This window comes from Thalassophryne amazonica, chromosome 19 (genome assembly GCF_902500255.1).
Source record: "Thalassophryne amazonica chromosome 19, fThaAma1.1, whole genome shotgun sequence".
Classification (NCBI taxonomy): domain Eukaryota; kingdom Metazoa; phylum Chordata; class Actinopteri; order Batrachoidiformes; family Batrachoididae; genus Thalassophryne; species Thalassophryne amazonica.
Genome location: NC_047121.1, coordinates 13,757,083 through 13,770,218, shown reverse-complemented (window position 1 = coordinate 13,770,218; position 13,136 = coordinate 13,757,083). Strand labels below are relative to the sequence as shown.

Genomic DNA, 13,136 nt, shown 5'->3' with positions numbered 1-13,136 from the left:
GGCGTTGTGCCTGATGTTTAACCTTCCCATTGGTGATAGCGCTGATTATAACTGTAACTGGGTTTCAGATATAATTACATAGTAAACATGGCTATAATGTTTCAATTTATTACCACATAGAATTTAAACAAATTCAAAGTGATTAAAGTCAAAAATCCCAAAACAGTTGTGGTTACTACGGAGGAGAAACTGAACTGGGACAGAAATTATAAAATAGAAAAAAAATATCAGTCTGTGCACGTAAAATAGCATATCTGATTGAGTTTAAAAAATTTAATGCATCTTGGGGTTTGTGAATTTGATTTTCAAACCACCAGTTAGAATAAACCTTTATTTTAAAGCTCATGCATGTGTTTTAGAATCAGTTGTTCGAGTAAAATGTTGACAAATGACACTCATTCATTCACTCACTCACTCACCTTCAACCACTTATCCTGGATCGGGTCGCGGGGCAACAGCTCTAGTAGGGGACCCCAGACTTCCCTCTCCCGTGCTACATTGACCACCTCTGACTGTGGGATCCCAAGGTGTTCCCAGGCCAGTATGGTGATATAATCTCTCCTCCTAGTCCTGGGTCTTTCCCGGGGTCTCCTCCCAGGTGGATGTGCAGCCTGTACTTCCCTAGGAAGGCACCCAGGAGGTATCCTTACCAGATGACCGAACCACCTCAGCTAGCTCCTTTCAACGCGGAGGAGCAGCGGGTCTACTCTGAGCGCCCCACAGATGACCAAACTTCTGGAGGACACCAGCCACCCTCCTAAGGAAGTCCATTTCAGCCACTTGTACCCGCGATCTATTTCTTTCAGTTATGACCCAACCCTCATGACCATAGGTGAGAGTAGGAATAAAGACTGACCAGAAGATCAAGAGCTTCACCTTTTGGCTCAGCTCTCTTTTTGTCACAACAGTACAGACCCCTCACTTGTGAACACGTCCCAGAGGTACTTGAACTCCTTCACTTGGGGCAAGACTGTATTCCCTACCTGGAGTAGAGAATCCATTGGTTTCCTGCTGAGAACCCCGGGCTCAGATTTAGAGGTGCTGATCCTCATCCCAGCCACTTCACACTCGGATGTGAACCAATCCAGTGAGTGTTGGAGGTCACTGGCTGAGGCAAACCCCCACCGGAAACGAGTCCGACTTAAGCCCCTTTCACACCAGGCCCACTTTGAGTTGCATCGTGCGGTGTAATGAGCACGCCACATGGATGCAACCTAGTGCTGAGATGATGTAACTCAATGCCACAACACCGCGAGGGACGCAAAGGACAAAGCCAATCGGATGGCAAAAATTAAACATGTTTAAACATGTTTAATTTTTTCTGCGTCCTGTGCTCGATGTAGAAAGCAAGTGGTTTCAACACAAGTCAGGGCAAAGCAACGCTACTCAATGTGACTGGAAGCCACACCCTCACAATACAACATTACTCGATGCCAATTTATGATTCCTGCTGTGTTGCATTGTTCCCAAAGTATAAATCACGCAGGACTGTTTTTATACCATGTACACAATGCAGTAAAAACTACGCTCAAAGCGTACAGAAAAAAATGCTTTGCTGCCGAGCACCGAAACTCAGCTCTCGCTTTGTGAGTACAGAGACTGGATGGCCCTGAGAAGTGCAAATGACACTGATAGAAAAAAAATAAATTAACAAACACCCAATCATTGATTATTAACACGAGGATAATAAGGGGAAATGTTTTCTCAGCCTCTAAAAAATAAGAATACGATCTCAGTTCAACAAATCTTGGTTGAAAATTCAAGATATTTCATGTCAAAAAAGAAATATGTACCCATGTTTTTACTGTGAATTTCAAATGAACTGATCTTATTTGTTGTTTGTTTGTTTGTTTTGTGATTTTTAAGTTGTGAAACTGGTCACATTTTCAAAAGATCAGTTTGTGAGAAATGGAGCATATTTGGGTTTGAAAGAGGACACAAAAGGTTAACAAATTCGTCCTTTTTTCCATTCAGTTTCTGCCACTTATCCTGGTCTGAGTCACAGCGGCATTGGCCAAGCAGCCCATCCCACACTTCCCTATCCTTGGCCAAATCTGCCAACACTTCCTACGGGATCCCGAAGCATTCCCATGCAAGTTGGGAAATAGAATCCCTCCAGCTTGTCCTGTGTCTTCCCCGGGGCCTCCCCTCAGTTAGCTGTACCTGGAAGACCTCCCTTGGGACGCGACCTCGCATTCTCATTAGATGCCCAAACCAAATAAAATGGCTCCTTCTGATGAGAAGAAGCAACAGCTCGACTCATAGCACAAGCAAAAAATGACTGCAAACCCAGTGTAGATCCAGATCAGCACTAAAACTGTGTCAGCTGAATATTCTTTTGAATTATGGTGATACAAGTTGCATTAAATATGAGGCAAAATATGAGTGTTGTTTGACACCTGTAGCAAATTTTAATTGTTCATGGGCCTTTCTTTGCAAATTATTAATAATAATAATAATAATAATAATAATAATAATAATAATAATAATAATAATAATAACTTGCAAATTTCATAGTTAAGCTTGAAAAATAGTATGTGAGCACAGTATGCATCCCCCTCCAATGTTTTTCATTTACTTGCTGTCTCTCTCCATTGTGATATATATATATATATATATATATATATATATATATATATATATATATATATATATATATATATATATATATATATATATGTGTGTGTGTGTGTGTGTGTGTGTGTGTGTGTGTGTGTGTGTGTGTGTGTGTATAATAAAATCGAAACATGTCTGATTCTTACAACAGAAATCTGCCCCCTCCCCCCGCCGCCCCTCCAGGTGTCGGCCAAAGGTTTGGTGTCAGACAGGTTGAATACACACATGCTCCACTCCCAGGACAGACACAAGTGTCAACAGATACTGCTCACAGAGCAAATTAATCCCTCATTAAGTTGGTAATGGCTGGAACAGTCATTCTGATTGTCACAGAGTACTTTGTGTTCTAAATGGCCAGTGAACGCCTCACTCACAGCAATGTTGTCAATGCTAATGATTGCTTATCTTCTATGCCTGGACCTCCCGTGACACATGGAAAAAACATGCATAATCTGCAGTGTAATATTTAACATCAGAATTAATCTGTTTATTTCACGTTTGAACCACTGAGCTGGTGCTTGGTGCTAATAGGATCCTAAAATTGGTTTTGATTCTCCTCCTATGACATTTTAAAAGTTGTGAATAGGGTGTAAATGACAATGGCAGAGATAGGATCAGATGTCAACTGTACAAATCTCAATGACAATAAGTCCTTCAATCGCACAGGAGAGCAAGATGGAAATCTGAGGACATGTTCAGGCAGGTTTTGTGGTTGTATCTTGTTGGTTTAAGGGCACCTCGTGTTAAACTAGGAAAACGTATCATCTGAGAGTGATTTATCGAGGTAAAATAAAGAGGAAATTGTCAAAGGTGGTGCTTTCATGTCTACCTTGTTTGGTATGGACCTGCTGAGTTTTCAGTCTGAACGAAAACAGCAGGTGTGAAAGCTGCCTCAGACCCTGATCCAAAGGAACCAAAATTTGGTCCGGCCAAAAGCAGTAGTCTTGGTCTGGTTCTAACTGAACCCTGGTCCATGCAGACACAGGTTATCACCACCCAACAGTAGAATAAGAAAAGAAACACAATAATTTCATGAATGTACCTGATTAAAACCCGGTGACTCTGCTCTTTTGTCCTTCTTGTCTTCTCAATGAAGATAAAACACACATTTTGGGTGTTGCTGTAGCAGGCGGTAAAAGTAGAAAAATGTTTAATTTGACAGCACATGTAGCTGTATGCTGCTGCTAAAAATACTATGATAATAACACAGAGTGTATTTATACAGCTCTTTCATGGTCCAAGTGCTTCACAGTGATGCCTCATATTCACCCATAACGCAATGTCAGGGTGCTGCCATGCAAAGCGCTCACGACACACCAGGAGCAGCCTGGGAATAAAAGAAATTGCCCAAGAGCCCTTAGTGATTTTCCGATGTGACGGGGTTTGAACCATGGATCCCCTGGTCACAAGCCCACCATTTTAATCTCTTGACCATCACCTCCCCCAATGATGTCACCCTGCAGCTAATGATTGTTTTCATAATCGATTCGCACACTATCTGCAGCTTCTGACTGACTGTATCAGGTCATTGCTGCAATATGGTCTTGTGGGAAGGCTGCTGGACTACTTTGGAGATTTCCCGGATGTAAACAAGAAGACATCCAACATGGCGCGAAGCCACACTAATGCTTCAGTGAGAGGGTAAGTAATCATGATTTAGGTGAAATTTTTAAACGTTGTCAGATTATTACATCGGCAAGTCATGCGTTCTTTTGCAGTGCAGTTATTCGCTGCTGTGGGACAACTTTAGGTGTAGTGATCACTTCTTGATGATGAGGCCAGAGCACGGATGTGCACAGAATATTAAAAATCTTAATAGTGGTTCGGCCCAACTGAGAGAGACCACTGCAGCCTGAGCAGTGGCGAGCGAACAAGGATGAATCGATTCATTGATTAATCGATTAATTGTTAGATCCATAAAATGCCAGAAAATGGTGAAAACTGTTGATCTGTGTTTTCCAGAGCCAAATATGATGCTGCCAAATGGCTTTGTCCATTCGCCCTTTTCAGGTTTCAAATCCCGTAAAACTTCGGAGAGTTCGCCGCGCTGCGAGATCTCAGTAACATTGAGAACTGCATTGAGACACTCTGATCACGCTGCACTTTAACCATTGCACACAGATAACACCATTAACATCGCAACATAAAACTATTTTTATATTGTGCCTAAATCTCTCATGAATATATTCTCTGGGTTTATAGACGTTGTTATTGCGTTTATGTAAACATGCGAGAATCACAGGCTGTTTATCCGTTCTTTTCGATGGGAGCTGCTGTGAGCTACGCTCGCTTCCTGATCATGTCGTTCTGGGGTAAAGTGAAGTTTGCTCTTTAACATCTTGATTATTGTTCTTTATACAACACTGTTTGTCCTGTTTGTTCCAGACTAATATATATAATACGTCTAAAATTCAGTTTGTGTTTATTAAATTCCATGCAGATTAAACGTAGCAGACACGGATTATTTGTTATAATTGTTTTAGCAAGTTTTCAGGGTATCATACAGCAGTCACTTATTAACGTGACAAAAAGCATAAAAAATAAAATTTTGTAGTGTAATATTCATTTACAATTATCATGTGGATTCTCTATGTTGTTTTGACTGCAGCGACTCTCTGGCGCGCAAGGGATTATGGGATACATGAAAACCCTGAATAACCCAAAGATATTTGGTTTACTACCAGAAATTAGTAAAGAAAGTAATAAGAAATAAGAAATAAGAAATGAGAAAATATTGACTTTAAAGAATCTGAAGTCACAGAATTTTGATTTTTTTTAAATCCTCATAACAATTCATTGATTATCAAAAATCTTGTCAGTTAATTTAACATTCAGTTAAAAGTTGATTAATTCTTGCAGCTCTAACACCAAATTGACAAGCCAATCAGTGTTAAGTATCACAGCCTACATAGATGACGATGTCAGCATGTAAGATCTTTAAAAAGAACACAAGCTCCCTCATCTTCAACCGCTTAGTCCAATTAAGGGTCGCGGGGGGCTGGATCCTATCGGGTGTGAGGTGGGGTGCACCCTGGACAGGACGCCAGTCTGTCGCAGGGCCACATATAGACAAACAAACACATTCACACTTACAATTTAAAGTTTCCAATTACTTAACCTACATGTCTTTGGATGTGGGAGGCAGCCGGAGCACCCAGAGAGAAACCATGCAAACACGGGGAGAACATGCAAACTGCACACAGAAAGGCCACAGTCGGGAATCAAACTCATGACCTTCTGGCTGTGAGGCAACAGTGCTAACCACTAGTCCACGGTGCTGCCCACGAACACAAGCAAACATTTTTAAATATGAACTTTGGATTCAGACTTTGCTCTGGACTTTCATGAACATGAAAGCAAACGTTCAGAATGGGGAAAAAAACAGGGATTTAAGTGACTTTGAACATGGCGTGGTTGTTGGTGCCAAATGGGCTGGTCTGAGTATTTCATAAACTGCTGGTCTACTGGAATTTTCACATACAAGTATCTCTAGGGTTTATAGAGAATAGTCCAAAAAACAGAAATTATCCAGTGAGCGGCTGTGGATGAAGATGTCTTGTTGAGGTCAGAGGTCAAAGGAGAATGGGCAGACTGGTTGAATGGGTGACTGTGTGATGTTGTCATGTCAATATGGACCAACACCTCTGAGGATCATTTCAAACACCTTGTTTAATCTACGTCATGAAGAATTAAGGCAGTTCTGGGAAAAAAGGGGGTCCAACCCCTGTTGTGCCAGAGTTTGTGGGTTGGGGCTGTAATTGTTGGCGTGTTCTTGACAAAATATGATTTAGACTTGAAGTTAAACTAATTTTTCCTACAGCTTATGAGTCACTGTACTGCAGGCTGCCTCAAGCAGATTTTTGGATTTTGACATTAAATTATTCTCAACACGCAAAACTGGTTTCCTTCCACATTACTTTACCATCACTTAAAAGACAGATTGCCAAATGTGATTCTTTACATTCTGTTGTGTTTACGTGTTGTACAAGTGAAAACAAATGTATTAAATTTCTGACCTGTTGTTAAAATACACGAAAGGGCCATTTTATCGGGAACAAGGCACACTCACGTGTTCAGAGTCTTTTAATCCACGTCCTCCACTGAAATCAGACCGAACTTTGCTCAGGATGACATTTAAAGATATGTGAAATCATGTTTTTGACCAGTTAAGTTAATTTTATTTATTTATTTTTTACAGGGAGAACCCAAAGAAATTAATTCAGATGTTAGATATTGACCCCTGCCCACCAAAAAAGAATAAATAAATAAAAGCAGAGCATAACAGATAAATAATAATAATAATTACACTGGTCAACATGATTTTATTTGCATGGAGTTTTTCAAGAGATTTGGGGTAATTTGGGGGTGCTGAATCTGAATCTGGTGTTTTTGCCAACCATATCATGTTTTTGAGATATGAAAACAAAGTCTTTTAAATAATTGATCTTTTTTTGCCAAAAGTTTAAAAATTTATGTTGCATTTAAGCACCCATAAATTATATAATGTTTGCAATGGAAGGCAGCTGCTCCCTTAAGAATGCATTTATAAAATTACTTTTACGCTTACACCCTTTTTGAGCATTATTGACCACAGTATACAAATACTAAATAAGTGAAATACATTGGAAAAATACAATCTGGAGCATTATGCTCATCACAGATAAGGCACCAGTGAAAAGCTAATTTTTCTTTGTTTTGTGCATGATTACTGGCATCAAACTCATGAGTGAATGAGCAACTTTTGTGTAATCCATCACTATGGAATATACAGATTGTACGAAAACGTGATGTGATAGAGGAAATCTGAGCTCCTATTTGGATTCATCACCCCAAAATTACCCGAAATCAGTTCTCAAAGTCCATGCAGAATTTTATTTATTTATTTAATCATTTATTTTGAGCAGTGTAATAATATTCTAACCCATGCAGTCTCATGACAGTTTGTGGGACTGAGTTACGAAAAGTACATTAATCTATGGGTTCGTGCCGGGGGTACAAATTCATTTCGTGATGGGGCCATGAAATGTGGGGTGATGGGGGGGCGGTCTGGGGGGTTATGGATAGGGTTAGGGGAGGGTTAGGAGAAGGGGAGGATTATAAATCGCAAAATTCATGAAAATTGGGGGCATGAAAAAAAACCGTCTGGACTGAATATTATGTTCAGTTAAAAAAAAGGGGTGTCCTTAGTTAGAGACCTGGTGAAACCTGGTGTTGCTCAACTTTCCCAACAGATGCTCATTTATGATTTTAAATGAGCTAAAAGTCTGCTCATTTTTGTTCAAGTTACCCCTGACAAAAGAGAGTCTGATATGGCACAGATGGGGGGGCACATCCCCCTTATGGCATCTTGGTTGGTGGAGATAACAAACATCAAAAGAGACATTTCTGGTCCTTTTGAGTAATTTCAGCAAAGATTTTGCTGTCTGGCTTCAGTACTACTGAGGTATTAGTGACAGAATGATCTGTTACCATGGCAACGCTTCAGTTTCTTACAGAATGTGTTCCATTAAGGCCTGCAGGATCTTGGAAATAATTTGACACCAACACTTCGACCTTGTGAATAACAGTTCCTGAAACATCCAGAGAAGCACACAGTGAGAGAGGAGCAGAGTGCATTGTGGGTATCTGTATAGTCAGCACACAGGCAGTAAGTAGTGCCTGTTTCTATTAATACACAAAATGTGAAGACATCCGTGAACTGAATGCCAAAAAAGTTCAGTAATTGTGTAAAAATGTACAAGTTGTTGCAGTTTTAGCCCTTTGTGAGGTCATCTTGCTGCTCGCAGTGGAGCCTCGATGTGCAGCCAGAAAGTGCAAGATTTTACAAAACGTCTTGAGGAGTCAGAGTGCAGCTGCAGGCCGTGGTGCACGGACAGGAAAGGCAGAGAATACAGTGCCTGCTAAATGTGTCGCGCCAGTGAGAAAAACCACCATCATAATCATGATGAAGTGTTTCTCCACGCTATTGTTTCATTCAATCACGTGTGAACTGAGCTGAGAGGAGGCACAGGACAGAAGTCTGTCACCTCTCTGTCACCCACTGACTATATACTTTATTTGATTTTGTCAGGATGCAAGAATAACTGTGCATTCTCTGTTTTGAACCATGATTCTACCCACTAAATTAAAGCTGTTTCATTATTCCTAAAATTGATGTTAAGGCATTTTATTCCCACATCAAGGAGGTTATGTGATCATTGGCATCTCGTTATTACAGTACCTCTGCAAATAAATTTGGAGGAGGTTATGTTTTCACCTCTGTTTGTTTGTGAGTAGCCGGGCGCCCATAATTTTTCAGATATTGTTAGGTAATTTTTACTGAGTGGCAAGAAATGATTCAGTTTTCAAGGTCAAAAGTCAAAGGTCAAAGTCAGAAAAAATCTTGGTAACTTGGAAAAATCCCTATCTTTAACAGTGAATGAATTTTCAAAAATTCAGAACTCTGTCAAAAAAAAATCACTGAGATCACTTTTTTTCATATTTTGGACCATTATGTAGGACGGTATCCTTTATAGATGGGCAAAGTTTGATCTGATCCAGATTACAGATTTTGTGGCCATTTAAATTTATCATTGAAAACCCAATTTAATGTATATTTTAAATTATATCTTAATCAAACGTGTCCCAATCCAAAAATTTTCCAAGGTTAGTGATCAGGATCAAGATCAGGGGCAAATTTCAGTGATTCAGATTAAAGGTTAGTGATAAGGATCAAGATCAGGGGCAAATTTCAGTGATTCAGATTAAAGGTTAGTGATAAGGATCTAAAGTTAGTGATCAGGATCATAGATGAGCGATCAGGATCAAATATCAGCAAACAGGGGCAAATCTCAGTGATTAAAGATTTGTTATCAGGATCTAAGGTTAGTGATCTGCATCTAAGGTTAATAATCAAGATCAAAGATGAGCAATCTGGATCAAATATCAGCGAACAGGGGCAAATCTCAGTGATTCAGCTTAAAGATTTACCAGGATTTAAGGTTAGTGATCAGGATCAAATATCAGTGATTGGGGAAATCTCAGTGATTCAGCTTAAAGATCAGTGATCAGGATCTATGGTTACAAGCCTCAAAGATGAGTGATCAAGATCAAATATCAGTGATCAGGGCAAATTAAAGTTCTTTCTAATCTAATCTACTCTGTTATAAGATGCTCAGATGTTTGTTATTCCTTCATTTTAATCTCCAATACATTCTCATAGAAATGTAAAACAATAAAAACCTTGTCAATGCACAAGTTATATCCAACTGCTATACTGGCACTTTATAAAATATCAAGCAGATGGACTGATCAGATCTGATCAAGATAGATTAGACTGGGGGTGTTGACGAGGAGTATCTGGCAACGCCCGTTTGGTTCACAGAGATGATGGAGAGGAGCCCTGCAGCCTTTTTCTCCTTGAGGATCATGACTATGAAAAGAAGCCTCTCTGGGACCCGAGTGTTTTTTGTCTGGCTCCAATACACGTTGTCATTTTTCCCAAAACTGAAACTCCAAGTACAGGTGATGGTATAGTCTTCATTACATGCCAAAATGGGAATTGAAAACGTCACAAAGATGCAGGGCTGCAGATTCAGCAGAGGCCAGATGTGACCTTGGATGAAAAGGTTTTTGGTTTAACCTGATATGTTTCTGGGTTATCTTTCATGTATTTTGTGCCGTGCGCCAGTTTGGGGTGGGTGGTCCTGCTGGAGAGCCACCAGGAGCTCCGTCCAAGTGGAGAAAGTCTGTGTTTGCCTTCTTCATTAGACATTGTAGTGTCAGTTAAAGAGAATAAACAGGCCTCACCGTGCGTCAAAGGGGCGAGCGGTTCGCTCCGGTGCTTGAATGTGTTTTAACAGTTACTTAAAGCCGCGGAGACGCGCTCTGCCACTTCCAAATGATGGAAATGAGCCCACAAAGTTTGCAGAGCTGGCAATAATCCGAGTTGAAAGAGAGGAGGTCTTTGTTTTCTGGAGGTGGAAGAAAGCGGATCACTTCCTTTGATAAAGAAGCTGCAAACTTGTTTCATTTCAAGCACAAAAAAGTGAACACAAGAATGATGAAAATAAGGATAAAAACATATTGAACTAAAACTTCCCTGCATTTATTTCACAAGTTAATTACATTTACACGCGCAATAAAGAATGCCAGTCTGTTTCTGAACGTTTCTGGGTGAAGACGCGAAATAAGTGGAAACTCGAAGCAAACCTGCTGAATTTGACGCCTCAGTTGCGCTGTTCTGTGAAAACGCGCACTTTGGACAACGGAGTGCATTCATTTCATTTTTTAAAAGATTATGGGCCGTTAACGCGTGAAATTCTTTCTGATCCAAACTGTAATGTCGGGGAGGGGGAAAGGAGTCTCTCTCTCTCTCTCTCTCTCTCTCTCTCTCGCTCTCTCTCTCTCTCTCTTTCTAAATGTTCTCCGGATTTGAAGAAGTTAAAAGGAGAGTTTGTGTAAAAGCTGTGCAGCGCAGCAGCTTGACGCCGCGCTGCTTAAAGCCTCTGTCTCCAGACTGGACTTAAAAGGGTCCAAATAACAAGATGATTTGGTAACATCAAGGCTTTCTCAGCGGTATAATGATTACATTTGGATTTAAGACCCATGCAAGAATTTGTGGCTCAGTAAATCTCTGAGCACCCCCCCCCCCCCAACTCATCTAAGCCCCTCGTCAGGAGGATGTTTGACAATCCCATCTTGTACCAGCCCACCAATTAATTGGATACGTTGTCGGGATGTTCGCTTCTCTCATAAAAGACAAAGGATCGATGTGGGGGGAGGGGGGGTGCGCCTGTTGACACCTCTCTGCTCGTGGAGAAGTATAAATGAGGAGTGTCCTCTACCAGAAGTTGCATTCACTTCCTCATCTGCCCCTCGGAGCAACAGTTTCTTCCTTCTTTTTCCACTTGTTTCATCTGGAAGCATGCAGGTGTTGGACAGAGCGTGCGGAGCGCACGGTTATCCCGTGCGTAATTACGCATCGGCAGCACCGTACCCGCAGTACGGGAGCAGCCAGGGCACATTCGTGAAGCCGCCGAGTGGGAAATCGTTCACGATCGACGCTTTACTCGCCAAACCGGAGGACACGAGCAGCAAGCGCACGAATCCGACACACACCGGAGTGAAATATCAACCGGCGGCGGATCCGTTTCTGTGCCTCAGCGCGCACGCCGGCGTACCTTTGGCACCGGCGCCTTACCTGTGCTCAGCGCAGCCTGGATATTCTTTCCACTGCTGCCCTACTTTGGCCACTCTCACGTACCACACGCCGTGCAGGAGCGCGTTTTACGCACAAGGTAAATTATTTTTTTACTTTTACAGCAGCGCGAAAGTGTAAATATGAACAACACTGACGTGAATACGTTTCCTTGCAGTTTCAGCATCCAAAGTCAACCCGGGCCTGCCCTCCCTTAAAGCCAAAGGTGGGAAATCGAAGCGGATGCGCACGAGTTTCACCAGCGAGCAGCTGTCCCGGCTGGAGAAGGAGTTCGCGCGGCAGCAGTACATGGTGGGGTCAGAGAGGTTCCTCCTGGCTTCGGCTCTGCAGCTCACAGAAGCTCAGGTAAACAGTTTTACACCGTATAGCATCAGAAACCCTCAGAAAGCCTTGTTCCTGAAGTGTTTTTATGTCTGCAGGTCAAGGTCTGGTTTCAGAACCGGCGCATCAAGTGGCGCAAACAGAGTCTGGAGCAGCAGCAGGCCAAGCTGGCCAAACTGGGTCTGGCGGCTCCGCCGAAGAGTCCCGGTTCTCAGGGCCACGGGGATGAGGAGTTTTCTGATTCTTCAGACGTGGACGTGGACGTGTCCGATGATCCCTGCTGACCGGACGCATGGAAAAACTCTTGGACATGTGTGGAGACAGGAGGAGGCCTTCCTCTCCAACTTATTTAATCCATATATTTAATTTTCTACATTTATTTCTCCTATGAGTCAAACTTTATGTGCAGTTTTTTTTTTTTTTTTTTGTATATTTGAATGGAATTCAGAAATATATTTTATAACAGTATTCCCGTTTGTGCTTTTTATTGAATGCATTATAAGAAGTAGATTTCAGAAGGTATTTGTTTCATTAGCTTAATAAATATTTATCACATGCTTTATTTGATTGACAAGTCAGAATAGTTCTCATTGAGAGAAAAACAGCAGCTCTTAAATCACACAAGCTAATAAAGCTCACCAGATATCTACATATAGCCAACTATTAACACTGGTATAGCCAAAGAGGTGATGCACTTTTAAAAAATCATTTTTCAAGTAAAAAAAAAAAAAGAGACACCACACAGGAAAAAAAAGTCATTTGGATTTGCATAATTTAGATAAGTACATCAGTTATACATGAACGGAATGTGTTCAGATAATATATTTTTTATGTTTCTAATTGAGAAACATTAGAAAATTATGTTATATGTTCTGATGTACATATTTAAGTTCTTTTATTTTTGAGAGCAGTGTCTCTGCCTGCAGTGTTACTAATTTAATGACTTTTTGACCTTCCTCCATGACTAAATATCCTATCCAGCAGCTTGTGACAAATCTGT

General features: G+C 41.0%; 1 protein-coding gene across 1 annotated transcript; it reads left to right on the top strand.

The window, feature by feature from the left end:
- The first annotated feature begins 11,521 nt into the window (after window positions 1–11,521).
- On the top strand, window positions 11,522–12,604 carry noto (notochord homeobox). Its single transcript, XM_034160040.1, has 3 exons — window positions 11,522–11,894; window positions 11,973–12,160; window positions 12,235–12,604. The coding sequence occupies exons 1-3, from the start codon at window positions 11,522–11,524 to the stop codon at window positions 12,418–12,420; spliced, it is 747 nt and encodes a 248-aa protein (XP_034015931.1). The 3' UTR covers window positions 12,421–12,604.
- The last annotated feature ends 532 nt before the right edge of the window (window positions 12,605–13,136 follow it).

What these genes read in the sequence shown, in the direction of transcription:
- noto (XM_034160040.1), top strand. Translation starts at nt 11,522, where the DNA reads ATGCAGGTGTTGGACAGAGCGTGCGGAGCGCACGGTTATCCCGTGCGT. An exon ending in GAGCGCGTTTTACGCACAAG is followed by an intron (nt 11,895 to 11,972) that starts GTAAATTATTTT and finishes GTTTCCTTGCAG; the next exon opens with TTTCAGCATCCAAAGTCAAC. An exon ending in TGCAGCTCACAGAAGCTCAG is followed by an intron (nt 12,161 to 12,234) that starts GTAAACAGTTTT and finishes TTATGTCTGCAG; the next exon opens with GTCAAGGTCTGGTTTCAGAA.